At 45.7% G+C, this 26,932-nt stretch overlaps 1 protein-coding gene across 8 annotated transcripts in view; it reads left to right on the top strand.

Annotated features, from left to right (window-relative positions):
- LOC128338664 (sodium/hydrogen exchanger 10-like) overlaps positions 1-26,932 on the top strand; it is a 241,324-nt gene that overhangs the window by 144,567 nt on the left and 69,825 nt on the right. For 7 of the 8 annotated variants that reach the window (XR_008312667.1, XR_008312666.1, XR_008312672.1 and 4 more), the window contains 5 exons: positions 1,299-1,448; positions 3,529-3,580; positions 5,711-5,859; positions 10,004-10,129; positions 14,910-15,008. Coding sequence is in view for 4 of the 8 variants with exons in the window: in XM_053281442.1 (XP_053137417.1) it covers positions 1,299-1,448; positions 3,529-3,580; positions 5,711-5,859; positions 10,004-10,129; positions 14,910-15,008 (576 nt within the window). In the remaining 4 variants the exon portion in view is untranslated. The remainder of the gene's footprint in view (positions 1-1,298; positions 1,449-3,528; positions 3,581-5,710; positions 5,860-10,003; positions 10,130-14,909; positions 15,009-26,932) is intronic. The other variant, XM_053281423.1, reaches the window with a different exon arrangement.

Raw genomic sequence — 26,932 nt, 5'->3', positions numbered from 1 at the left:
ACAAGATTTGCCGCCATAGGCATACTATGTGGTAATCTGCCATTGCTTCTTCTCCTTTTCCTGCTTCTGTCTTTTTAATTGAACAGAAGGTACCTCATGGTAAATTTGGCTTCTCTTTTGCCTCCATCCGGTTTGTAAATCTTTGCAGACAGCTATTGTGCTTCATTCTAGAGACCTGTATATTTATTTTATTTTATTTTTTACATGTATATCCCACTCATCCTCTGAGGAGCTCAGAGCGGTGTACATGGTTATTTTTATCCTCACAACAACCCTGTAAAGTAGGTTAGGCTGAGAGATACATGAGAGTCACCCAGTGAGTTTCATGGCTGAATGGGGATTTGAACTTGGGTCTTCCCAGTCCTAGTCCAACCCTCTAACCATTACGCTATGCTGGCTCCAGCTTGGCTAAGTTGGCAACAGCTTGCACAGAGACCTGCTGGCAGAGGCATGCTGGGAGAACAAAGAAAGGATGGAGTTGCCTTTTCCCTCCTGCCTCACCCCAATGTTACTTAACACGTGTCCCCAACTGTACTGCTGTTTATTTCTAAAAATTCTGGAAAATATTGCCTGCTTTTCTCCCATTTTAATTACTGTGAACTAATTATACCATACCTCACTTGCAAAATGGTCTATTAATCCAAGGGCAACTCCAACAAAAAATGTAAGTGCAAGAATAGGCATTTTTGTTTCTTTCAGGTCTTGCATCCCTTCTTTCTCTTTTTTCACCCCACTCCTTTAATAGCTACCTAGCCATCCTTTTGAGGGCATAGAACCAGAAGTGAATAGACAAGCTCTTCCAAGTTTTATTTTTTAAAAATATATTATTATTTTTCATTTTATCTCCCGCTCTTTCTCCAAGGAGCCCAGAGAGGTGTACTACATACTTAAGTTTATCCTCACAACAACCCTGTGAAGTAGTTAGGCTGAGAGAGAAGTGACTGGCCCAGAGTTACCCAGCAAGTATCATGGCTGAATGGGGATTTGAACTCAGGTCTCCCCAGTCCTAGTCCAGCACTCTAACCACTACTCCATGCTGGCTCTCTTTTTAATAGATGTAACTCAGGCTACTAGCACTCGAGATTTGTAGTGTCTTTGCTGATTAGCTGCTTTCTCCTCTCTAAGAACTTGTTTGTGAGGACCTCAACCAGTCTTTAAGGAGAGTTTGCATGCCCTGGATTAAGAGTGGTTCTGAGTGGGTATCCTGGAAGGATCTATGAAAGTCATGTCCATTGACTCTGTCACATGTATAACCCATATAGTTTGCATGTAAACATGACTTTTAATATGTATTTCAGCATGTGATACCTAAAGCAATATATTTATTGGATACACAAATAAACAAACAGCTCACTTTCCGATATGACATTGCAAAAGGGTATGTTCAAGGTGAAGAAGATATAAAAGGTGTAATTGGACAGATTGCTGGCCACGAAAGAGTTTATTCAGTGAGTAGAGTAACCATATAAGGGAGAAAGTAAAATTGATGTGTGTCAGCAATATGTTTTGAGAAGAACTCTGAACAATGGGATCACATAAACACTTTTGTGTTTATATTTAAAAAAGGCAGTGGGCACAAGTGGAGGGAGATGGGTCTACAACATCTCCAAACAGCAATTATAAAACCAAGACTAGGAACTTAACCACCAAAAAAGAATTCAGTTTTTCTACCATAGTAGATACTTGACTAAGTATCTACTATGGTAGAAAAACTGTATTCGCATTATACTAGCCAACCCGCACAGAGCATCTGTGCGCTATTTGGGGCCGGCTCTTCTCCCCTCTCTCCTGCCCCACTCTCTCTTTCCCACTCACTCACCCGCTTTCCAGTCTCTCTGCTGCTTCCTGGGCTTTGCTGCTGCCACCTCTCCCTTATCCAGGACGGCCTGGCCATGCTGTGCCGCCACTGCCTCCCACCCCCCGTGTACAGGCCGGATTTTGCCGCTGCTGCCTCCCCCTTCTCCAGGACGGCCAGCCTGCCGTCCAACCTTCGTCTCCCACCCCCCGTGTACAGGCCGGGCTTTGCCGCCACCGCCTCCACCTCCTCCTCCCCCTTACCCAGGACAGCCTAATCCGCCGCCATTCCCCCCCACCCCCGAACTCTCGCCCAATGTGAGGAACTCTCGCAAGAGTTCTGCTGCCAAATCCAGGAGGACATGCATGCCGGCTCAGAGAATTAAATATATAGATATATAGATGCTCAGGAAAAAGGAAATGCATCATATCCAGATGACTTTTCCAAAGTTAAAGGGAAATAGCTTCCTCGGCTAGTAACCCTGTGCAGATGCAATGCTTGAAATATACCAGGAGCATGCTGCACAGTTACCTCCTCTCCCTTCTCATGGCTGTGAATTCCCCTAACATTCCCTAGTTATGGCAACTATAGACAACTGTGGTGTTGTCAGTGCAGGAGCTCATCATAGTTTGACTTTATAGCAGCATTTACATTGCAGTTTGCTTTGTTTCAACCATTCTAAGTCTTCACAGCCAAGAAAATATAATAAATAAATAAATAAATAAATAAATAAATAAATAAATAAATGTATGTTTAATTTCTGTTACTACCAGTGAAAAATTGGTATAATTATCCATTGGTGGTTAGCTATAAAATACCATGTTGCAAATTTCAATGCATTTTGCTTAGAAATAGAGATGATGATGTAGAAGTAGTAGATGGCCTGATTGGGTTTCAGCCTGTTCTGAATGGGGTTGCACTCCCTCTGAAGAAGCAGGTTCACAGCTTGGGGGTTCTCCAGGATCTGGTGCTGCTCCTAGAAAATCAAGTGGCAGCCTGGCCAGGAGCACCTTTGCTCAGTATTGGTTGGTGTGCCAGGTGTAACCCTAACCTTGAGAAAGCTGATCTGGCCTCTGTCACCCATGCCTTAGTCATGTCGCATTTGGATTATTGCAATGTGCTCTATGTGGGGCTGCCTTTGAAAAGCATTTGGAAACTATAGATGGTGCAGAATGTGGCAACCAGATTGATCTCTAGGACTGCTCTCAGTTCACATATTACTCTAGTCTTGAAGGCACTGCACTGCCTGCCAGTCTGTGTCTGGGTACAATTCAAGGTGCTGGTTATTACCTTTAAAGCCTTAAATGGCTTGGGCCGTGGGTACCTTAGGGACCACCAACTCCCAACTGAATCTGCCCACCTGACTAGATCGGCTGGGAGGGCTGCTGAGACCCATTTGTCGAGTACACAGGACAGGGCCTTCTTAGTTACCACCTGCAGGCTGTGGAACTCTCTCACAGATGAGACCTGCTGGCACCCTCTCTCCCAGTCTTTAGGAGGAGAGTGAAGACTACCCTTTTTGTTCAGGCTTTTGGCCAGTAAGCCATCTCTGCTCTGAATGTTTAGCTACGTTTTGTTCTGTTTTTGTGTTCTTAATTGAGTTTTATTGTTTTATCTGGTTTTTATGTTTTATTTAATTGTTTTATCTTGTGAACTGCCCTGGGATCTTAGGCTGAAGGGGAGGTATATAAATATAAATAAATAAATACAATCTTTCTTTTTTTTAAAATCAGGAAATAAGTAAAATTTTGGAAACAAACAAACAAGAAGCTATGAAGGAGTTAGGTATGTATTTCAAAGGTATCATACTTTATACATTGCTGAGTTACAATTGGGCCTTCTATGGAAGGAATTTATTTAGTCCCAATTAGGTTCCCGTGTCAGAAGACAGAGATAAATCTTCTGATATCAGGAGGTGAGTGGCCCTGCTCCCCAGGTAAGTTCTTGCCTGCCTTCTTACAATGAGCAGGGCTGTTGTGGCCTTCTAGGTGCCCCGTTAAAGTTTTATTTCTCTTTTACCAGAGACTGATCTAAAGGTTTAAAAATTTTGCTATTTATGAGCAGAAAGTACTCTCAATCCATCCCATACCATGCAGTGGGAAGGCACTAGTGGAAGGGTTTTTACTGCAGAATAGTCACTTCAGTGGAAGGAGCCTTGATTCAAGTCCTAGGAGGACTTCTGGGACACAGCTGACAGACCCACAGCCCAATAGGGCACCCAGCCAGCAAAGGAACACTAAAGTGGCCCATCTGAAAATGTCGTGTGGTGGTTCCTGTGGCTAGGGTTCTACACTGTCCCTTGTGGTAACTTGCTGCACTGCAGCAGCTTTAGTTTCCAAGCCCTGTGTTGGCACTGCCCTGTGAGGCTTGTTCTAGGCTCCCTTGCAGACAGAAAGAGTATAAGTGTACTAGAGATATACATATCAGGTAGTATAAAAATGTGATTGATAGATAGTTAAAAGAGGCTTCCTGTCTAAAGCTGGCCTTGCCTTCATATCAAGGTACCTTTGTTCTGGTGTGTTTGGCCTGCTGCTTCTCTTGGCTGCTTGACATGACTCCAGCTTGTCTTTGACTCCTGATTACTTGTTTGACCCTTTGGCTCCTGACTGTGGATACAGCTTGACTTTTGGCTAGTTCCTGACTCTCTACTTAGGCTTGCACAACATAAGGCCCAGGGGCAGATTCATCCTGCATGGACTATTTTACTGGCGCCCAGGTATCCTGTAGCAACATAGGAGCTGGAAACTGCCTTATAGCGCCATTATATGCATGTTTTCTCAGAAATATGTTCCACAGTGTACCCAGTGAGGCTTACTCCCATGTAAGCATGTCTAGGATTGCAGCCTGAAAACAACAATAATTTAGGGAAAGGAGAGGACTTGTTTGGGGCTGGCATGCATTCCAGGAGACCCACTGATTGAGCAGGGTCAGGACCTTTTTTCTGGCCACTATTCTTGGTTAAAACTATGGGTTCATTGACAGGGGGAATAGATTCACAAGTTTTAATTTTAATGTAATAATGTGCTAAAAATTGACCTTGGCCCCTGCATGCCATGTTGTGGATGATTCCAGCCCACCAGGTCATTTGAGTTGTGAAGCCCTGATTCCCTCTGGCTCCTGTTTGTTTACCTGACTTGACCTCTGGCATGTTTCTGGCTCCCCCAGTCTTGGAGATGCAGTCCTGCACCCCCTAGTGACTGCTGTCCATGGCTCAGCCACCTGACTGTGGCCCACCTTCCCCAGAGACTATATAATCCATTCTTGTGCCCTATGTGCACGCCTGAGGAAATGTTTCAGGCAGCCCAGTCCCCACCATTGGGCATTTCGCTAAGGTGTTATCCAGGAGTCTATTCAGTTCCTTGTCCTTTCCTAAAGAAGCTGCTCTAGTCTTCATTGATGTACAAGACTCATAAATTGATTTAAGTTGCTTAACTTAAACAAGTTCCTAGATACATCAAAGAATCATTAGTGCTCTTGATTCCCCTTGCATGAAGGGCTAAGTTACTGCCCCCCCCCCCATTTATGAAGGACAAGGAAGTCAATTTTGATTTGGATTGGGACAATGCCCAGGTGCTTTCTGATGGAGCCTTCAGATATCCTTTGGGATACCCCCTCCCATACCAGGAGGCAGGACCATCTAAAATTGACTCTTCTATGGAAGGGGTTCCCATCAATGCCCAGACTAGACTGGGGGGGGATCAGAATACTCTTAAATATTTATCATAGATGTGGACAAATAAATATGCCAACATAATGGAAGAACTGCATAGAAAGGAATATGGGAGAACATTCCAGGAATCCTAACCTCTCCTCACATGCCTGTTCAAAAGGATGAGCTGATCCCAGTTTCTTTCAGCTAAGTTAGTACTAAACATTTATTCTATTTAAAAATATTGGTTTTTTAAATTGTTTTAGGATTAATGCAGCGTGAGTACCCAGAAATTGTCATTGCTGTGAAAACCAAACAAGCAGTCCAAACAGTTCTAAATGCAGCTTATGAAACTCTTAAGTTTATGATATCAGGAGGAATTGTTGATAGAAATGAAGGAACTGAACTGCATAAGGTAAATCTGAAACTCCACATGTCTATATTTATTGATTACATGTTTATCCTGTCCTTCCTCCAAGCAGAGTAGAGCCACAGCTTTTTGCAAAATTTTGCAAAAAAGATGACAAGTTACTAGTCAAAAGTACCTTTTCTTCCATGGAAGAAGCTCTGAATGGAACTACCATCCCCAGATGCCCATTTGGCCCTCCCAGCAGATGACTCCTCCTCCCAGCAGAACTCCCGAGACTCAGTGCTGCCAAACTGACCCCATGCCAGTGCTGGGTGGGCAGTTAAAGCTCCCCACCTACCCACACCTGGCCCAACATCCACTCACCCCTTCAAGCTGCAGCATAGCATGCCAAGGCCAGAAGCACAGGGACAGCAGCCTCATATTCCACTGACAGATGCTGGCAGGGAGAACTAGCCACTCATACGACAATGGCCAGGTCCACTGCCTGTGGGACTAGTGGCATGGGATGGTGCTTGCCCACTTGGGAAGAAGACCAGGGTGATATGTGTGTGTGTATGCTTGTGCAACATGTGAACAGGAAGAGATGGGGATGGAAAGGCTTGCACAGGTGGTCCCTGGACACCCTTTCACCAAGGGGGATGAAAGGGGCTTCCCTTTTGTGGTTCTGTCTTTTTCAGAACCACGAAAGTTCTGTAAAGCTTTTGTAAGTCAGGTGCCAAACCCCCCCCCCCACTCCTGTCCTTACCTGTCATGGCGCAGACTTCTGAGTCAGAGGAGGAACAGGAGGATTCGCTTGCTAGTGAGGGCTCAGAGGCACAGCAACAGGATTTGGCAGGGAGACCAGACTCTGGAGCAGAGAATTGGAACAGCTGCCAGACATGAATCCTGATCAGGAGCAGGCTGATCAGGAGGAGGCTGGGATTTGCCTGTCTTGAGAAGACGTCTCAAAAGGAAAGCTCAGTGGGAGACACGCAGGCGCAGGAGATCACAAGAGAGGAAGCAGAAGTGCTGACTCAGGGAAGTCTGATTGGCTGCTGGTTCTCTTGAGCCATATATCAAGCAGTCTGTGATTTCCACCGATGCTGTTAGCAACTTTCGCTGACTGCGGACCGTGTTCTATTTTGAATTCTCAACTTTTCCAAGTTCCAGTTTGCCCTTGTTCTGTTCTTTCCTGCTCTGTGTTCTTGTTCCGTTAATTCCCTACTCTGGTGTCCTTTGTTCTTTTTCATTCCTTGCTCTGTTGTTTTCGGTTATTACTCAGTTATTGTTAAAGGGGGGTACCTAGTTCAGTTCAGGGAACTTGATTAATTTACTATTTTCTTTGTGAGCCTTTTGTTTTCCTTCGTGCAGCTTCACTGCTACTTTCTGTTAACTCACAGGAGAGTGCTGAAGGGGGTTGTAAATCCTGTTGGTTTAGTTGAGCTAACAGATTTATGACATTACCTAGGTCCTAGACGATTGACTCTTGGTGAGCAGTGACAAGGAACTGCTGGTCTCACAAATCCAGTTGATGGTGCACCTGCTGCAAGATTTAGGCATCAGCATCAATTGGAAAACATCAGACTTCGAGCCCAGGAAACAGCTAAGCTTCATGGGTGCCACTCTAGACATGAAGCAGAAAAGGGCATTCTTACCAATAACTTGCTGATGAACATGTTGCTGCGCAGCCCCATTCAGCCAGCAAAGGAGGTCCAAAGATTGTTGGGCTTGATGGCATCCTGCAACACAACTGTCAGATACATGCGGTTACGTATGCGTCCTCTGCAACGATTGTATCTGGACAATTTCCGACTCAATATAGATAGCCAGAGGTTACGCCTAAGGATCCCACAGGCTTTGTTAAATTCTCTGTGATGGTGGATGTAGGAGGGCAATCTTTTCCAAGGGGTGCCTTCAAACTATTAACACCAATACAATGGGTCATGACGGATGCTTCCCTGTTTGGATGAGGAGCTCATTGTGGACTGCACCGCATCCAAGGGAAGTGGTCACGCTTACAGACTCGGCAGCACATAAATTATTTAGAACTACTGGCTGGTTTTTGGCTCTGAGGGCATTCGAGCCCCAACTCAAAGGAACGGTAACAGAGATTCACCTAGATAATACGCTGGCAGTCGCCTACCTCAATAAGCAAGGGGGCATAGTCTCCCCAATGCTATGTGCCCTGTCCATGCAGATATGGGAATGGTGCTTTGCACATGTCATTTACCCTGTAGCAATACACATAAGAGGCATCGACAATCATCTGGACCACAGTCTCAGTCGGACCTCTCAATTCGATCACAGACACAAATGGGAGATCAAGGAAGCTTGCCTCAGGGAGCTCTTCAGCAGATGAGGCACCCTGACAGTGGACATGTTTGCCACTGTCAACAGGAAGTGTCCGATATTGCTCACGTGCCGGCATGGGTGTGGGATCGCTGGGCGATGCCTTCCAAGACCACTGGTGCTTGGGGCTTCTGTACCTGCTTCCACCACTGCTGCTGATCAGCCAAGAGCTGGCCCAGATTCTGAGGGACAGGGCATCCTGCATACTCCTGACCTGGTTTGCGCCTCTGCTGCAGTTGTCAAGAGGGCACTTCTGCAGACTCCCTCTTATTCTGGATCTGCTCCAGAGGGAAGGTGCTGCATCCTGAAATCTGAACACTGTGCATGACAGCATGGAGAATTGGGTTCTCAAGAAGATTCTGTTGAATAATAGGCGCCCTTCGACTAGGCGCAGTTACTTCAGCAAGTGGAAGCAGTTCAAAACCTATGCACGAGAACGCAACTTCCATCCTCTGCGCTCTACCGTGCGATAGGTGTTGCTTTATTTGACCACCTTGAAAATGAAGGGGCTGGGTAACATGTCTTTGAAAGTACATCTATCAGCCATATCGGCCAAGCACACAGGATGGAATGGGACAACAGTATTTTCACATCCAGAGATAAAAAGGTTCATGAAGGGCCTTAATAATTTATACCCGCCACTGAAACGGCCAGTGGAGCAGTGGAATCTATCATTAGTGCTATCGGCTCTCACTGAGTATCCCTTTGAGCCTCTGCATTTTCATTTAACCACCCTCAAGGTGGCATTTTTAATTGCCATTACCACAGCGAAGCGTGTTGGGGGTGTTGGCAGCATTGAGAATAGATAAGCCAGACACTCAGTTCTACCCGCATATGGTGGTAATGAGACTGGACTTGGTCTTTCGCCCAAAGGTGCATACTGAATTTCATCTTAATCAGGAAATTGTTTTGCTAGCCTTTTTCCAGGCTCCTTGGAGATAGCTCTACATTCCTTGGATGTCCAAAGAGCTCTGATGTACTACTGAGGGGAACAAAGTTACTGAGAAAGACAAAGAAGCTCTTTGTGGCCTACAAGGGGAGGAATAAGGGGCAGGCTGTGTCCAGACAGCGTTTGGCGCACTGGCTTGTGGAACTGATTCTGCTCACATAGAAACATCAGAGCGTTACTCCCCCAAAGACTGTACAGGTGCATTCAGCCAGAGCATACTCAACTTCGGCTGCCCATTTATCGGGGATAAAGATGGAGGACATCTGCACAGCAGCAACATGGTCCTCTCAACAGCTGTTCATCAAGCACTATGCCATAGACCGACACATGACGCAACAGGCTGAGTATGGGAGGAGAGTCTTGAAAAGAGTGTTGCAATAGAGTTCCGCCTACTGCACCCTCCACCACGGTGGAAAAGCTGGCTAATCATCCATTTCCGTATGGAATCAACAGATCACGATCCAGATAAACAGGTTGTTTACCTGTAACTATTGATCTGGAAGTGATCTGTTGAATTCATAAGACCCTCCCAAGCCATCCCCACTGCAGAAGACGGAAGCAGTAGAGTGAAACAACAAGCGGGGGTGGGGGGAGAACAGCAAATCGTGTAATGATGGCGGTCTGCACAGAACTGACAGGAAGACATCCAACCATTTAATATAACAGACTCAGAGGGTATGTGCAGACGGTTGGGCATTGTGAGGAGCTACTTAGTCAGCTTGTGAGGTGCCTGCGCAGGTGCAGAACCCATTTCCTTATGAATTCAACGGATCACCTCCAGATCAATAGTTACAGGTAAGCAACCTGTTTTACAGTGTCGTTTCAAGGATTACACCAAGGTAATACATGTGAAGCACTTAGTACACTGAACAAGTGCTATACAAATGCTGTTTGTTGTTGTTGTTTATTTAGGTTATTCTTAAAAAGAAGAAACAGCTTGCAATGCTTCCACCTAGAATTGCACCAGCTACTGCAGAGGAACTTCTGCGCAATGTCATTTGGTTACAGAATGAGAAAAATCACATAGAATACATTCAGGTAATGTTTAGATAAACAATGTTGTGAAACATATGTTCAGTTTAATCAGTGCCCATTCAAACATAGTCACAAAAGTGTAGAGCCTACACTTCATGTGTGAATGGGATCACATCTTCTCCATTCTTATATCTAGACATTTATTTATTTATTCATTCATTTCATTTCATTTCTATACTGCCTAATATAGAAATCTCTAGGCGGTGTATAGATTAAAACATAATATAAGATATAAAACATTTAAAATTCATAAAAACAGATAAAAATCACAATAGATAAAAATACATGGTGGGCTACGATTATTGTCCCTATTTTTAAAAAGGGCACGCAAAATAATCCGGCCAATTATAGACCTATTAGCTTACTTAATATTATTGGTAAGCTTTATGCAAGGTATTTATGTGACAAACTAAGAGACTGGCTGGACCAAGAAAACCCTCTTGCTGAAGAACATGCAGGTTTTAGGGAGGGTCGCTCTGCCATCAGTCATTGTTTAGTATTGCAACATCTTATTAAGAACTATTCCTCACCTAGTACAACCTCTTTATATGCTGCATTTATCGATCTTAAGGCAGCTTTTGATTCAATTTCACGGGTAAAGCTTTGGAAGAAGCTGGGGACTTCCTCTATTGATCGCTGTTTGTTGTACCTGCTTCAAGTATTGTATTCGGATACCTCTCTCAAGGTTAGATGCAGTTTTCAAGGGCTATAACAACACAGAAAGGTGTTAAGCAGGGGTGTATACTTGCTCCACTCCTGTTTAATTATTATATAAATTCTATGGTGGATCAACTTAGTCATTTAGACTTCCACCTTCCTAAGCTCGCAGGGAGGCATATATCTATCTTGCTTTTTGCAGACGATGCAATTCTCCTTTCGAGGACACCCATTGGCCTTAGGAAAGTGCCGAGAGCATTAAATCTGTACTGTAAAAAGGAAGGATTGGAAGTCAATTTTCAGAAAACTAAAATAATGGCCTTTGCTAGGAGGCCCAAGATCCGTACTTGGAGGATCAAGGGACACCCTATTGAGCAAGTGAATTTTTTTAAGTATTTGGGAATAGTTTTCCATGCCGGGGGTGCCAGAAAAGCTCATGGGAACTATGGTATGTAGCCTCTAATGCTCAGAAAAGCTCGCTTGCTATTTTACAGTATTTGCGACTAAAAGGTAGCTCTTACTTACCTGAGGCTTTCAAATTGTTTAAAGCCAAGCCATTGGCCCAACTGCTTTATGGTGCACAGCTGGGCCTTTTTCCAAATATGGAAACCCTAGAACGTATGCAGAGTTTTTGAGAACTGCACTTTATGTTCCAAGATCTGTTTCCAATACTGTTATCCATTTGGAGACAGGCCTGATTAAAGTTGAGGCAAATGTTTGGATTACTATACTGTGCTATTGGCTTAAATTAATTTACCATCCAGTTGGCCTAGCCCCTTTGATTTTACAAGATAACCATCGATCTAGATGGTTTCAGACTATTAAGGCCAAAATAACTATACTGGACCTCTCTGTTACAATCCTGTTTAATGTGGGTTATGTTCAGGCGAAGTCGCTGATTAGACAGCGAGTTGTCGATTCTGAGCGGCAAAATGATCTTAGTAAGGTGTCCAATTTTTATATAGCAGTGGAACGTAGATATTTAGCTTCTGCAATGAGCTATTTCACTTGGCTGGAAATCCCTAGGTATAGAAAAGTTTTTACTTTAGCTTGCTGCCACAGTTTACCTTTGGCAGTCCTAGAAGGTCTCTGTAAAGGAGTTCCATTCTCAGAGAGGCTTTGCCCTTGTAGGCTGGACTAGGTTGAAACTACTGGACACGTTTTACTATTTTGTTTGTTTTATAAGGATATCCGTGAACTATTTATTACACCTCTATTATGTAAATTTCCAAGGCGACTGGATCAGTTCTATTGCTCTTTGTCTCTTTCTGAGTCTGAGTTTGCAGTTACATCTAGAGTTGCTAGATACTGTGCTGCTGCCATTAATACTCGTCGGCGGATGATTAATAAGGGAATTTTATTGTTTTGATTTATAATATCCATTTTATTGATATTGATACATTGTATCTTAACTATTTTTAAAAAAATTATTTGTTGACTTTTTGTTCTGGTCGGTGACCATAACAATAAAGACTGATTGACATTAAAATTTAAAATTTCAATTTCAATTAAAAGCCTGGGAAAACAGGTACATCTTCAGAGTCCTCCTAAAAGCAAACAGAGAAGGAGATGCTCTTATTTCAGCAGGGAGAGTGTTCCAAAGCCCTGGGACAGCCACAGAGACGGCCCGGTCCCGAGTTGCCACCAAATGAGTTGGCGGCAACCATAACCTGAACTCTCTAGATGTTCTTAATGGGCGATAGGGTTCATGACAAAGGGGCTGCTCTCTTAAATACCATGGACCCAAGCTGTTAAGGGCTTTATAGGTAGTAACTAGTACTTTGTATTTCACCCGGAAACATATCGGCAGCCAGAGCAGTTCTTTTAGAATTGGTGTTATGTGTTGTCTCAGAGACCAATCTGGCTGCTGCATTCTGTACCAGCTTGTAGTTTCCAAACTACGTACAAAGGAAGCACCACATAGCGTGCATAACAGTATTCAAACCTAGAGGTTCCCAGCATATGTACCACCATTTTAAGGTCCTTTGTCTCCAGTAATGGACATATCTGGAGTATCAGCCAAAGCTGATAAAAAGCACTCCTGGCCACAGCCTCAACCTGAAAAATCAGGGAGAGTTTGGGATCCAGGAGCACTCCCAGACTACGAACCTGATCTTTTAGTGGGAGTGTAACCCCATCCAGAACAGGCAGATCTAAACCATCTCTTGGATCCCAACCCCGTACAGATAGTACCTCCATCTTGTTTGGATTCAACTTCAGCCAGGAGCTCCTTGCACCAAGCACACACCCATGACTTCTGCCCATGGGGCAAATAGTCATACATGTGACACTCTTTGCAATAGACTGGGAAGTGTCCCCTCCCCTGCTGACTTTCTATCTTCATACTGTTTCTGTTGGCTGTTTACGGTATTTAGAGATCTTTAAAAGCTCTGTGAGGAATAATCTGATAGCAAGCCAGAAAGCATTTCATCCTAATTAAGAAAAGTGGAATTGCCAATTGTTTGAACGAAAGTAGAATAGTTTTGTACCAAAACAAGAAGGGGGCCATTCAGCTGCTTCCAGGGCAATCTCCTTGGAAAGGAGCCTCTCTGGGAAGAGCAGAAAGTTCCAAGTTCCCTCCCTGGCATCTCCAAGACAGGGCTGGGAGAGATTCCTGCCTGCAACCTTGGAGAAGCCGCTGCTGGTCTGTGTAGACAATACTGAGCTAGATGGACCAATGGTTTGACTCAGTATATGGCAGCTTCCTATGTTCCTTCTGTTCCCTAAATGTGCAATGAAGTAAATTACTAAAGGAGGCTTTGACATGCTTATGATTGTTCAATCTGTTAAAGTTAACGTTTGTCATAAGAACACGTAATAAAACTTGGGATAGTTGCAAAATCCTTGATAAGAGTTGTATAGCTCCTTGCCTAAAACTGCCCTAAGCCATTTTTGGAAGGGTGGTATATAAATCAAATAAATAAATAAAGGGAGCCTCCTGCAGCTGTTGCTTCTTAGGTTTAGGAGATGTAAGCTTAGGAGCTAACACCTTCCCAGTTGTAAAGCCATACTGATGACCAGATAAAGACTTCTGATCTATTTGATCCCTCCCACCCACCAGGTGAAACTTTTAATTTGTCAACTTTTATGGAAATCTTGGTTAGTTTATCGTAGATACCAATCACCATTTTGCAGTCAACAAGGAATTTTTGGATATCAAAAGGAAGTTCCTCTGCCAACCCAGCTTCTAAAAAGTTCATATGTGCACCAGCATCATCCTCCTATAAAGTTTTTAGCTCAGAAGAAGCTGAAATATTTGCTCCTTGCCTCTCTATCAGTTGACTACTAGAGTCTAAGAACACTGGAGGCTCTTCTTCTAATACAGCAAATCTGGTGGTTGTTGTTTTTTTTAATAAAAGAGATCCAAAATACTCACAATATCTTTAGCTGTAATGAAATCATCCAATTTGTGTTGTTTATCCTTAATAGAAGCTACAGGACTGGTGTGTTGCCTTTTTTTTCTTGTTAACCATTCCTTGTGCAGAAACCTGAAGGACACTGTTACCTGAAGTTTCTTCTGCAGAGAATACAGCCGTTTCAGGTCTAAATAAGTTACATGAAAATGAAAAGCAGAGTGCCGCAGCTGTCTTGCTTATTTAAGTTGGATTAAAGATGTAAAGGAAACTAAAATTTTACTAAAACCATAAATAAAACATATCAATTATAATGAAAAATGGAGGAGCTCCTCCCCACTGCGTAACCTGTAAATACATTCACAGTATTTTTCAGCCTCCCCACAGAATCAGCATTCATGTATAAAACCTACACTTTCTGCTTCACATCTCTACTGCTTAAACTTATTTGAACTATCCAGTAACTTTGAAACACTTTTAGACGAATATATACACTTTTTCAATTATTATTTCTTAATCCAGGATTCTTCTGATATTTCCTTTCCAATATTTTCCTCCCATTTATCAATAAAAAATCTTCACCCAGCTGTCTTCTAATTTAAACAATAACACTTATTCTTTAATTCTTCTTTGCTGTCTTCTCAAAGGGAATTTTCAAAATACCTTTCAAAAATATATTTTTTCCATTTTTTGGTGTATTATTAAGGATATACTATATACTTTATGCTCTATAATGCTTTCTGTGTGCTGTAAACCATATTTTCTTTTTTCAGAAGAAAGCACAGATTCTTTATTATGACTATGGAGGTGTTATATGTGAAGAACATGAACAACCGGGTGGAATCTATTTAATTGTATCAGGTATGACAAAGGTAAGCTTTAGACAAAACCTGATAATTTAACTGAGGCAAGAGTAAAGGAACATCACTTAGAATGATCAAGTGTTAAATACAACTTGTGAGTTCTCACTGCCACTCTTTGAGCATTCTTTTCTTCATTGTGAAGCATACTCCAATTTTTATTGGATGTTTTTGTCATGATAGTTATTTGTTTATCTGCTCGTGCAACAGAAAATAATACCTTTATGGGGGTCACCATTGTCATTATCTTATCGGCCTGCAAATGGGCCCTATGACATATTTTGTCAGAAACCATATGAACTTTATTTCACCTGTACTCCAGCCATCTGTACTGTTGTTTATGGCCAATTCCCTCATAAATGAAAGTGCATTCTACCTATACAGACTTACTGTATCATTGTCCATAACCTGCCTCCTGTCCCAGAGAGCAACCAGGTAATCAATGGATGCATGCATTAGTATTAAAAGGCATGTCCTCCAGAGCATTTTACAAATCTACAGTATCCAAAAGTCTGTGAAGACAGACCATTTCAGTAGGCCCCTGACTTCTGCAGAGACTTTGTACTGTGATAGCCTGAAGCTATTGTACCAGATAATTATTTCAAGGCACAATTGTTGTAACAATTGTTATAACAACATCTGCATGAAACTGTTGGGAGAGATCATCAGGGGATTTGGTGCAGGGTGCTATCAGTATCTGATGACACCTAAATCTATTTCTCCAGGTCATCTTTATCAGGTAATGGCATAACTTCCCTAAATACCTTCCTGGAGATGGTAATGGGCTAGATGAGGAATAACAAACAGGCTGAATCCAAACAAGACAGAAGTGCTCATTGTAGGGGAGCCGCAATTCAGGAGATGGGATAGATCTACAAGATCTGGATCGTGATCCGTTGCATTCATAAGGAATGAATTCTGCACCTGCTCAGAAGTAGTAGTGTGCACGGATCGGTTCGGAGGCCATTCTACTGGCCTCCGAACCGGTCTGGACAAGGGGTGGTTTTGGTTCGGGAGGGTTAGGGTGGGGGGTTCCATTAAGGGCGGGGGGGGGCTTTACTCACCCCTCCCGCGCTTTGCTGCTCTGGCGCCATAATTAGTTTAAAAAATGTGCCGCAGAATCGCTCGCCGCCCGCTCGCCGCTCCGGGGCTCCTTCTTGTCTTCAAAATCGGGCGGCAGGATACTTCCCTGCCACCCCCGAAGCCCCCTCAAGCCATTTTAGCTCTTTAAATCTCACCCCGGACCGAGTGCTATAGCGCTCGGGCGGGCGGCAGGGAGATGTCCGCCCGTCCGCCCGCCCCCTTCCCTGCCTTCTGTGAAGTGCAGGGAGTCTTCTGCGCGCGCGTGCGCAGAAGGCTCCCTGCACGTCGCAGAAGGCAGGGAAGGGGGCGGGCGGACGGGCGGACATCTCCCCGCCGCCCGCCCGAGCGCCATAGCACTCGGTCCGGGGCGAGATTTAAAGAGCTAAAATGGCTTGAGGGGGCTTCGGGGGCGGCAGGGAAGTATCCTGCTGCCCGATTTTGAAGACAAGAAGGAGCCCCGGAGCGGCGAGCGATTCTGCGGCGCATTTTTTAAACTAATTATGGCACCAAAGCAGCAAAGCGCGGGAGGGGTGAGTAAAGCCCCCCCCGCCCTTAATGGAACCCCCCACCCCAGTGCCGAACCGCAGGTCCGCGGTCCGGTGCACACCCCTACTCAGAAGTACTCCCAAACTGCGAACCTATTCCTTCTGGGGGAGTGTAACCCCATCTAGAAAAACAGGTTGCTGACCTATAACTCTTGATCTGGTAGTGATCTGTTGTATTCATAAGGAATGGGTTCTGCACCTGCTCAGGGACCTCGCAGGTAGACTAACTCCCACTCTGCCTTGCATGTGCTCTGTGCTTCCATTGGAATCGGCAGTTGGGGGCACCATTTCCTCAGTTTCTATTTGACCGCCAAAGTGTCAACACCTTGGTGCTGGATCCTCAGATTTCTAGAAACAGGCAAACCAAGAGAGAAATATTGGGGTTTTTTTATTGTTGACCTCAGGACTGCAAAAGATTATTCTAAAGCTTCATGGACTGGTTTGGTGAAAGGGTGTTAAAATTTCTGCCTCAAGGCACTCTCTGCTGGCATGGATGTTCAAAAGATGTTCAAAAGATGTGTTGAATGCTGCACAAAGCTACCATCTACTGACCATCATGAATCGTGCCTGCTGTGTTTGGGAGAGCAGCTTAACACTGCAGCATGCAAGGTCTGCTGTTGGTTTTCTAAACAGACAATGAAGAATAGAACCCTCCTCCTGTGTGCAGCTTTATGTTACGACCGCTGACGCCGAGGCCAGGCTACTCCTCGACGTTGGGAATATAGTCAGGTTCGACATCAGGCTGAATGTCAACTCTGCATGGAACTGCAGATACGCAGTCTAAAACCATAGCAGAGACAGCAGAGCTTTTAAGAGACTGAGAGAAGTCTCGAAGTTGTCTCCTTGACACAAAGAAAAGAAACGCAAGCATGGCTCTGGGGATTAGCCAGGATCACCACCTCGTAAGAAGCACTGCAGCAAGACAGGGAGCGGAACACCTTCCCCGACTGTGGCACAGGTGTATAGCCCGCCAACAGAGGCAGAGGAGTTGGTGTCGATGTTGAACCATCATACCTCAACGAAGGTGTTGGTACCGAAGTCATTGAGAGCGAACACCAAGAGACAAGAGGATGGAGAAGGGAATGGAGCTAATGGATTTGGCGACAGAGCATGACCAGGAAGATGAGGTTTCCTTGGATCAGAACACTGCAGCTTCACTCTTGGATATGTTAGACTCTTCAACTAGTACCCCTTCTGGGTCTACTTTTCATGGTTTCCTAAGTACTGGCCTCGACATTGAGCAGGACATAGAGGATGCACAAATGCCACATCCAAAAACCCCATCGATGTCTCCACTGCAAAGCACTACGACTATGGAAACTTTCTGTTTAATGTCTCCATTACGAGTAGCAGAGCCGGTTGCTACACGTACTTTTACGGCGTTTGCAAGGCCAATGCCAGCAGCAACAGTGTTATCTGCTTTTTCACCCCTAACATGGAAGTCCCCAATATGCAGGCACACAGGGACACCTTCGACACAATGTTCTACTGAGGCAACATTCTACATTCTACTGAGGCAACGCTCACAACTGGACTCATTTTTGGAACTTGCATTTCTTAACCTCTGCACGGATGTTATTGAGACTACGCCACTTACAATATCATCTGGCAGCCGTGCTCAGACATAACTTTCCTCTTGTCCCTCAGTACTGGCTGTTACTAGTTTCAATTGTTCTTTTCATCTCCTTGGCAACTGGTTTATGGTTTATGTTTTGGTTTTTCATCCTTTCTTGTTTTTTGCTTTTTGAGTTTCATAGATGTTCACAGATTCAGGCATGCGGCATCAATCTCCTTGCCAGATGACTACGCTGATTACCTCCAGTGGAAGTCCCAGCAGAAATTTGCCGGCCTGTGGTGACGGCTACTGAGCCAAGAGCCCTGCATACTACAGGCACATTGATGGGAACAGTAGTTCAAGGCGTAAATCCAGCACTTCCACTCTTGCAGACAACCACAACTGCATGTCAGACACAACTGCAGCAGCCCAATATCCCCTTACCAGAGACACCAGGAATGCCATCAGCACCAAAAAAGAAAAAGTCCACACCCCTGGTGGTGCCACCGTCACCACCTTCTGGTGGTGCTAATGGCTACTCCACAGTGTCATGAGCTCACTCGACGGAAGACGCTGGCCAGAAATATATGACACAATAGCCAGTAGCTCAAGTTCCAGTTTTACTGCTAAATAGTCAGGTATATCAGTCTCACCAAGAATACAGAAGTGAGGAGGAGTGAGAAGCCCAAATTCCAAAGTCACAATCTCTCTGACAAAAGCTCCAAGCAGATTTGACGTGTTGTTTCCAGCAGTTTGTTCCAGACACAGGCTGCCTGATTTATAGTCAGCAGCCATGTGCACTTAATCAACACTACACCCCCACCAGCTGCCATAGATTCAATCTGGCTTCTGTCTTCTCACCAGCTGACTACTCCGTTGTAATTCCCTCACCTGCTGCTGACATTTTCCCCGTCTGTGTTCTCGAGGAGATAGTGGCCATTCAAACTGTGGCTCAGATCCTGACCCTTCTCTCCAAAGATCACCCGGCCCTGCTGGTCCCTCCTGCGCCAAACACTTGCCCTGGCCTGTCTCAATTACCTTCCCATTCACATTACTGGCCTGCTCCTCCTCAGGCGCCTCCCCACTTCCTAGTAAGTTGCCTGCCTCCCACTCCTCTCCAATGTCCTCGAGTGCGGGTATGGCACACAGATTCGACGGATTCAGATTCAGACAGAGCTAGCCACCCAGTGACCTTGTGGCACTATGCATAGCTGAGATCTATAGTGTTTGTAGCATGATATGTGTGAGCAGGTTGGAAATTTGGCTTTTGATGGAAAAGGCCTATTTCGTGAAAATACAGATTCCATAATGGAATCGTTAAAAAACAATCAAAATTCACAGCTAAGATATTTATGGCCTCAACATTAGCATCCACAACAACCTCCCGCTACTGTCCTTATGGACGACAGAGGCCACCATATAAGCAGCAGGACAGGAGAGACTTCAGGCAGTTGTATAGACCTTTCCAAAAGAATAAGGGATATGGTCAGAAGAGTAAAAACCAAAGCAACAGGCCCAACAAGGACAATAATAAGCAGAATCTTTGATTCAGAAAGCAGTCCACAGCACAGACAACAGATGATTGCCAAAGCACACAACAACTGCTTTGTGGTTGTCGACAACTCCATCAAGTTGGCAAGCCATACCCTAGGGATGTGCACGGTCCGGAGCAGTCCGGACCGGCACCGAAGGGGGGCCTTTCTTTAAGGGCGGGGAGGGCTTGCTTACCCCTCCCGCCTCTTTGCCCCCTCCAGCGCCCGTATTTAACAGACAAACGGGGCGCTGGAAACCAGCCGCCCCCGCTGCCCCCCCCGCCGCGAGCAGATTTACCCTTCAAAACTGCCAATACCCCTGCCGTCGCCCGCCAGCCCTCCTTCCCTCCCTCCCAGCTGCCCGCCCGCCCGAGGACTCACCCAATGCTTTAGAAAAAATGAGAGGAGCTACCGGACGGAGCTCCTCTCGTTACGAAGGCCTGCTGCATACTGAAGGTGCTTTGCACGCGCGCGCATGCGCGCACCGCAAAGCACGCCGATTGCCGGAGGCCCGGTCTACCCGCCAGGAAAAGGCCGGGTAGACCGGGCCTCCGCTCGCCGGAGGCCCGGTCTACCTGCCGGGCCGGGTAGACCGGGCCTCGCGATCGGAGGCCTGGTCTACCTGGCCTTTTCCCGGCGGGTAGATCGGGCCTCCGGCGATCGGCGTGCTTTGCGGCGCGCGCATGTGCGCGCGCGCAAAGCACCTTCAGTATGCAGCAGGCCTTCATAACGAGAGGAGCTCCATCAGGTAGCTCCTTTCGTTTTTTCTAAAGCACTGGGTGAGTCCTCGGGCGGGCGGGCAGCTGGGAGGGAGGGAGGGAGTGCTGGCGGGCGACGGCAGGGGTATTGGCAGTTTTGAAGGGTAAATCTGCTCGCGGCGGGGGGGCGGCGGGGGCGGCTGGTTTCCAGCGCCCCGTTTGTCTGTTAAATATGGGTGCTGGAGGGGACAAAGAGGCGGGAGGGGTAAACAAGCCCTCCCGCCCTTAAAGTAATACCCCCCACCCGGACCCGGACCAGCAAGAGCCGAACCGGTCCGGCAGTTCGGCCATTCTTTAGAACGGCCGCCGGACCGGTTCGGACTCACCCCTACCATGCCCAAGCATGGCACCACATAACATCAGACCTGTGGATACTTAGAATAATAGAGACTGGTTATGCAATAGAATTCAAGACTTTGCCTCCATTATCGGGGCTGAAGTATACCAAGGCAACTTCAGCGTTGTTGGAGGAGGTGCAGGTGTCTTTAGAAAAGCAGGCAGTTGTCCCTGTGCAGTGAACAGAGAGATGGTCTGGATTTTACTCCCGTTATTTTCAGTTTCCAAAGAGAGATGGAGGAATTCAGGCTATCATGAATCTGAGAGGTCTAAATTGGTTTGTGTGGACTCGTAAATTCAGGATGACAATGTTGCAGGGGATACTACCCTTCTTGAACAGCGAGGAGTGGGCAGCGACATTAGATCTGAAGGATGCGTACTTTCATGTGGAGATTCAGGAAAACCACTGCAAATATCTGAGATTTACAGTGGGAGATGCAGTTTCATCACACTGCCCTTCCGTTTGGACTGTCAGCAGCACAGCGTGTTTTCACGAAGGTTATGGCTGTAGTAGTGGCATACTTGCGGACAGAAGGGATCATAGTCTACCCATATTTAGACAACTGGTTTCTGGTGAGCGACAAAGAAGAAAGGTTACGTTCACAAATCTGCTTTGTGCTCCAGTTGCTGCAGATCTCGGGATCAATGTCAACTGGAAAAAGTCGAAGATATGCAAACAAAAAGAGCATACTTACCAGAGAAGCGCTATCTACAGATCAGAGACCTAGTGCAGCATTTCAGCCAAAACCCAGTACAGTATGTGGAAGGCATACCATGGTTAATGGGACTGATGGCATCTTGCAATGCTACAGTACTTTGCACATTCTGTGAATGAGACCCCTGCAGAAGTGGAATTTAAGGAACTTCCAACCCAGTGTCGACAGCCAAAGGAAACTGCTGACACTCCCGCAGGCAGTGTTATTGTTTCTACATTGGTGAACAATAAGAACAAATCTATTGGGCAGAGTTCCGTTTGCGACGTTGACCCCTACTCAGTGGGTGACTACAGATGCATCCCTTTTGGGGTGAGGTGCCCATTGTACACTGCACCAAGTGCAAGGAAGGTAGGCGAAGCATCGAGCCCAGCGTCACATAAACTACTTGAAAATACTAACAGTGTGTATGGTGCTAAAAGCCTTCGAGCCTATGCTCAGGGACAGAGTTGTACAGATACAGATGGACAACACAACAGCGATAGCCTATCTCAACCAACAAGGCGGGACAGTGTCCCGTTCACTGTGTGTCTTGAGAACATATTGCTGGGAATGGTGCATTGCACACAGAGTATATCCATTGGCCATACATATAAGAGGTGTGGACAATGTTCTTGTAGATGATCTCAGTCAGACAAGACTGCACAACCAGCACCATGAGTGGGAGATCAACAGCATCTATCTCCAGAAGGTCTTCCACATGTGGGGGCAACCAACTGTAGACATGTTTGTGACTGCTGCCAACAGAAAATGTCAGCAGTGTTGCTCGCATGCAGGAATAGGCAGAGGGTCACTGGGAGATGCTTTCCAGCATCAGTGAAACAGGGGCTTCCTATATCTATTCCCACCACAGCCATTAGACCATCGTGTGCTTGCATGGATCATGAGAGATAACTGGAACTGCAGTCTGGTAACGCCATGGTGGCCAAGGTAGCCATGGTTTGCACCACTTCTCAAACACTCAAAGAGAAAGTATTATAGGTTCCCTCTTCAGCTGGACCTTCTAGTCCAGGAGGCTGGAAAGATACAACATTCGGGTGTAAAGACACTACGCATGACAGCATGGAGGATTGGACTTTGAAATGAATTCTCAATAGTCGGAGGTTGTCGATAAGGAAGAATTATAGGAGCAAATGGAGGAGGTTTGCTATGCATGCACAGAGGCATGGATACCTCCCGAGGCAGGCTACCTGAAGGCAAATGCTCCTGTACAAAACTAAGTGGTTTATCAAATTGCTAAAAAAAACCACAACAATTTATAAATTGTTTATCCCCTTTAAAAATCTCCTGCAGTCTGGGTCAGCATTTTTCTCCCATCCAGACTAAAAGAGGTTTTTAAAGGGGGTAAACAATTTATATCCGCCTATATGAAAACCAGTAGAGCAATGGAGTTTGTCCTTGGTGTTGTCGGCCTTAATGGAAGACCTGTTCGAGCTGATGAGTAGGGGTGTGCACCGGACCGCGGACCTGCGGCTCGGCACTGGGGTGGGGGGTTCCATTAAGGGCGGGGGGGGCTTTACTCACCCCTCCCACGCTTTGCTGCTTTGGCGCCATAATTAGTTTAAAAAATGCGCCGCAGAATCGCTCGCCGCTCCGGGGCTCCTTCTTGTCTTCAAAATCGGGCAGCAGGATACTTCCCTGCCGCCCCCGAAGCCCCCTCAAGCCATTTTAGCTCTTTAAATCTCGCCCCGGACCGAGTGCTAAAGCGCTCGGGCGGGCGGCGGGGAGATGACCGTCCGTCCGCCCGCCCCCTTCCCTGCCTTCTGCGAAGTACAGGGAGCCTTCTGCGCGCGCATGCGCAGAAGCAGGGAGCCTTCTGCGCATGCGCGCGCAGAAGGCTCCCTGCACTTCGCAGAAGGCAGGGAAGGGGGCGGGCGGACGGACGGACATCTCCCCGCCGCCCGCCCGAGCGCTTTAGCACTCGGTCCGGGGCGAGATTTAAAGAGCTAAAATGGCTTGAGGGGGCTTCGGGGGCGGCAGGGAAGTATCCTGCCGCCCGATTTTGAAGTCAAGAAGGAGCCCCGGAGCGGCGAGCGATTCTGCGGCGCATTTTTAAAACTAATTATAGCGCCAAAGCAGCAAAGCGTGGGAGGGGTGAGTAAAGCCCCCCCGCCCTTAATGGAACCCCCCACCCTAACCCTCCCGAACCAAAACCACCCCTTGTCCGGACCGGTTTGGAGGCCAGTAGAATGGCCTCCGAACCGATCCGTGCACACTACTACTGATGAGGGATATAACTCACAAACGGCTCACCTTAAAAACTGCATTCCTGATTGCTATCACCATGGCCAGATCTGTGAATGAGGTAACAGCTTTACGTATAGACAGCCCATATACACTGTTCTATCCACACAAGGTAGTTATGAGATTAGACCCCAGTTACCTACCTAAGGTGGTCACGGAGTTTCATCTAAATCAGAACATTACTTTACCAACCTTTTTCCAGTGCCCAGAAATGCCATTGGAGAGGGTGTTGCATTCTTTGGATGTGCACTGTGCTTTGCTGTATTATTTGGAGAGAACAAAGGAACAGAAAAGGACAAAAGGATAATTTTAGCTTTCAAGGGAAGGCATAAGGGCCAACCAATTTTGAGACAGAGACTAGCGCATTGGTTGGTAGTTGATTGTGCAGTGTTACAAGAAGCAGGGAATTGATCCCCTGCACACAAGCAGTGCATTTGTCGGGGATTAAAATGGAAGACATTTGCGCAGTTGCAATGTGGTTTTCACAGCAGCCATTCATAAAGCATTATGCCATTGACCTGCGATTATCAAAGCAGGCGGAGTTTGGGAGATGTGCATGAAAGAGGGCATTGCCATAGGCTTCTGGGTCTACTGTGCCCACTCCCTTTAAAGAAGCTGGCTAGTCACCCATTCTTTATGAATGCAACAGATCACGATCCAGATAAACAGGTTGCTGATCTGTAACTCTTGGTCTGGTAGTGATCCGTTGTATTCATAAGACCCTCCCGAACCTCCCGGCTACAGTAGAAAAAAGGGAGGGGGAGGGGATCCTTACTTGTAGTGGTTACCTTGAAGGATAGTCAGATTGCAGTGGTCTGCAAGAAACTGAGGAAATGGCGCCCCCAACTCCCGATTTAAATGGAAGTACAGAGCACGTGCAAGGCAGAGTGGGCATCATGAGGAGCTAGTTAGTCTACCCCGAGGTCCCTGCGCAGAACCCATTCCTGATCACTACCAGATCAAGAGTTACAGGTTTTCTAGATGGTTTTTCTAGATGGTTACACTCCCCTAGAAGGAATATGCTTGCAGTTTGGGAGTACTTCTGGACCCAACTCTCTCTTAGATAAGAAGAGAGGTGGTGGCCAGGAGTGCTTTTTATCAGCTTCGCCTTATATGCCAACTGTGCCATTTCCTGGAAGTGTGTGACCTTAAGACAGTGATTCACATTTTGGTCACTTCCAGGCTTGACTACTGCAATGCGCTTTATGTGGGGCTGCCTTTGTACGTAGTCTGGAAACTACAATTGGTGCAGAATGCTGCTGCCAGGTTGGTCTCTGGGTTGTCCCAAAGAAATCATATTACTCCTGTTTCGAAAGAACTACACTGGCTGCCAATAGATTTCTGGGCAAAAGACAAAGTGCTGGTTATTACCTCAAAACCCCTTGGACCCAAGGTATTTAACAGAATGTCTTCTTTGTTATGAACCCTGACGCCTATTGGGATCATTGGGGAAGTTTGTCTGAAGGTGTCACCAGCTCATCTGGTGGCGACTCAGAGGCGAGCTTTCTCTGTAGTTTCCCTAGGACTGTGGAACACACATCCTGCTGAGATGAGAGCTGCTTCATCCCTGATGGCTTTTAGGAAATAATTGAAGACACATCTCTTCAGCCAAGCTTTTTCGTTTTAGCTGATTTTTTTAGTTGAATTGTATTGATTGTTTTAACTTTAAATTTATATATGTTTTAAATGTGTGTTTTGGGGTGGTGGTTTTTTTTTTTTTTTTTTTGGTTTAGGAACATAGGAAACTGCCATATACTGAGTCAGACCATTGGTCCATCTAGCTCAGTATTGTCTTCACAGACTGGCAGTGGCTTCTCCAAGGTTGCAGACAGGAATCTCTCTCAGCCCTATCTTGGAGAAGCCAGGGAGGGAACTTGAGAACCTTCTGCTCTTCCCAGAGCGGCTTCATCCCCTGAGGGGAATATCTTGCAGCGCTCACACATCAAGTCTCCCATTCAGATGCAACCAGGGCAGACCCTGCTTAGCTATGGGGACAAGTCATACTTGCTACCACAAGACCAGCTCTCCTCTCCAGGTTTGTTGTTGCAAACTGCCTAGAGACTTTGGTAGTGGGTGATATATAAATGTGTTAAATAAAATAAATAAAATAATCATACTTCGAGTTCCAGGCCACTGAAATCCAGGGCAGAACTAAATAACAAGCTTAGAGCAGGCCTTGTCAGAGGTGGTGGATATGTAGTACTTTGGGACAGGACCATAAACAGTAATGGAAAGCCCTTAATGGCTTGCAACCAGACTATTTAAGAGAGCACCTTCTTTGTCATGAACCCTCCCGCCTTTTACAATCTTCTGGAGAGGTCCAGTTACAGTTGCCACAAGCTTGTCTGGTGGCTACTCAGGACCGGGCTTTCTCTGTGGCTGCACCAGGGCTTTGGAATATGCTCCCTGCTGGAATAAGAGCATCTCTTTTTCTGTTTGTTTTCAGGAAGACCCTCAAGACTTTCCTGTTCTCAAGCTAATTAGAATTTTAATAATTTTAATAATTTGTTTTATATTGTTTTTGTCGTGTTTTATGTATTTTAATCCGTGATTTTAATGTTGGAATGCGTACACCGCCTAGAGATTTACATATCAGGCGGTATAAAAATATGATAGATAGATAGATAGATAGATAGATAGATAGATAGATAGAAGCCATTAAATCCTGAGCCACACTAAACAAAAGAGGGTTTGCATTTTGAAACTCTCACAATTTTATCAGACCTCACCATTAAGTCTGCTTCATTGACTTTGCCAGGGAGTCTGTTAGATCATGAGATTGCCAGGATTCAAACAGTATTCCCAGTCTATTCCTAATTTCTAATACCAGGTACATTCATCCTGTGTTGGCACATAGTAGTCTGTACTGGGTATCTATTGAAAGCAATGGAATCTTAACAGATCATTGCAACTCCATCTCCTCAGCCACTGGTCTAGGACTGATTATGGATCAGATACCCAGCTAGAGTCAGCTGGGTCAAAATTAGACTACCAGCACTGTTCACTGATGTCTCAGTAATTTAGGCCAAATCAGTGACCTTCACCAGGATTAAGTTATGGTTGATAAATAGGGTGGCTCAGACATAAATAGAACTAAGGTTTATTTTGTTAAACCTTGATGTGTTTGCTTGTCCAAACCCATGCAGGCAACAAACCAAGGTTTAAGAATA

The sequence above is a fragment of the Hemicordylus capensis genome, chromosome 1 (assembly GCF_027244095.1).
Source record: "Hemicordylus capensis ecotype Gifberg chromosome 1, rHemCap1.1.pri, whole genome shotgun sequence".
In the NCBI taxonomy this organism is placed as follows: Eukaryota; Metazoa; Chordata; class Lepidosauria; order Squamata; family Cordylidae; genus Hemicordylus; species Hemicordylus capensis.
Note: the sequence above shows the minus strand (reverse complement) of the source record. Positions and strands in the feature narration are given on the sequence as shown.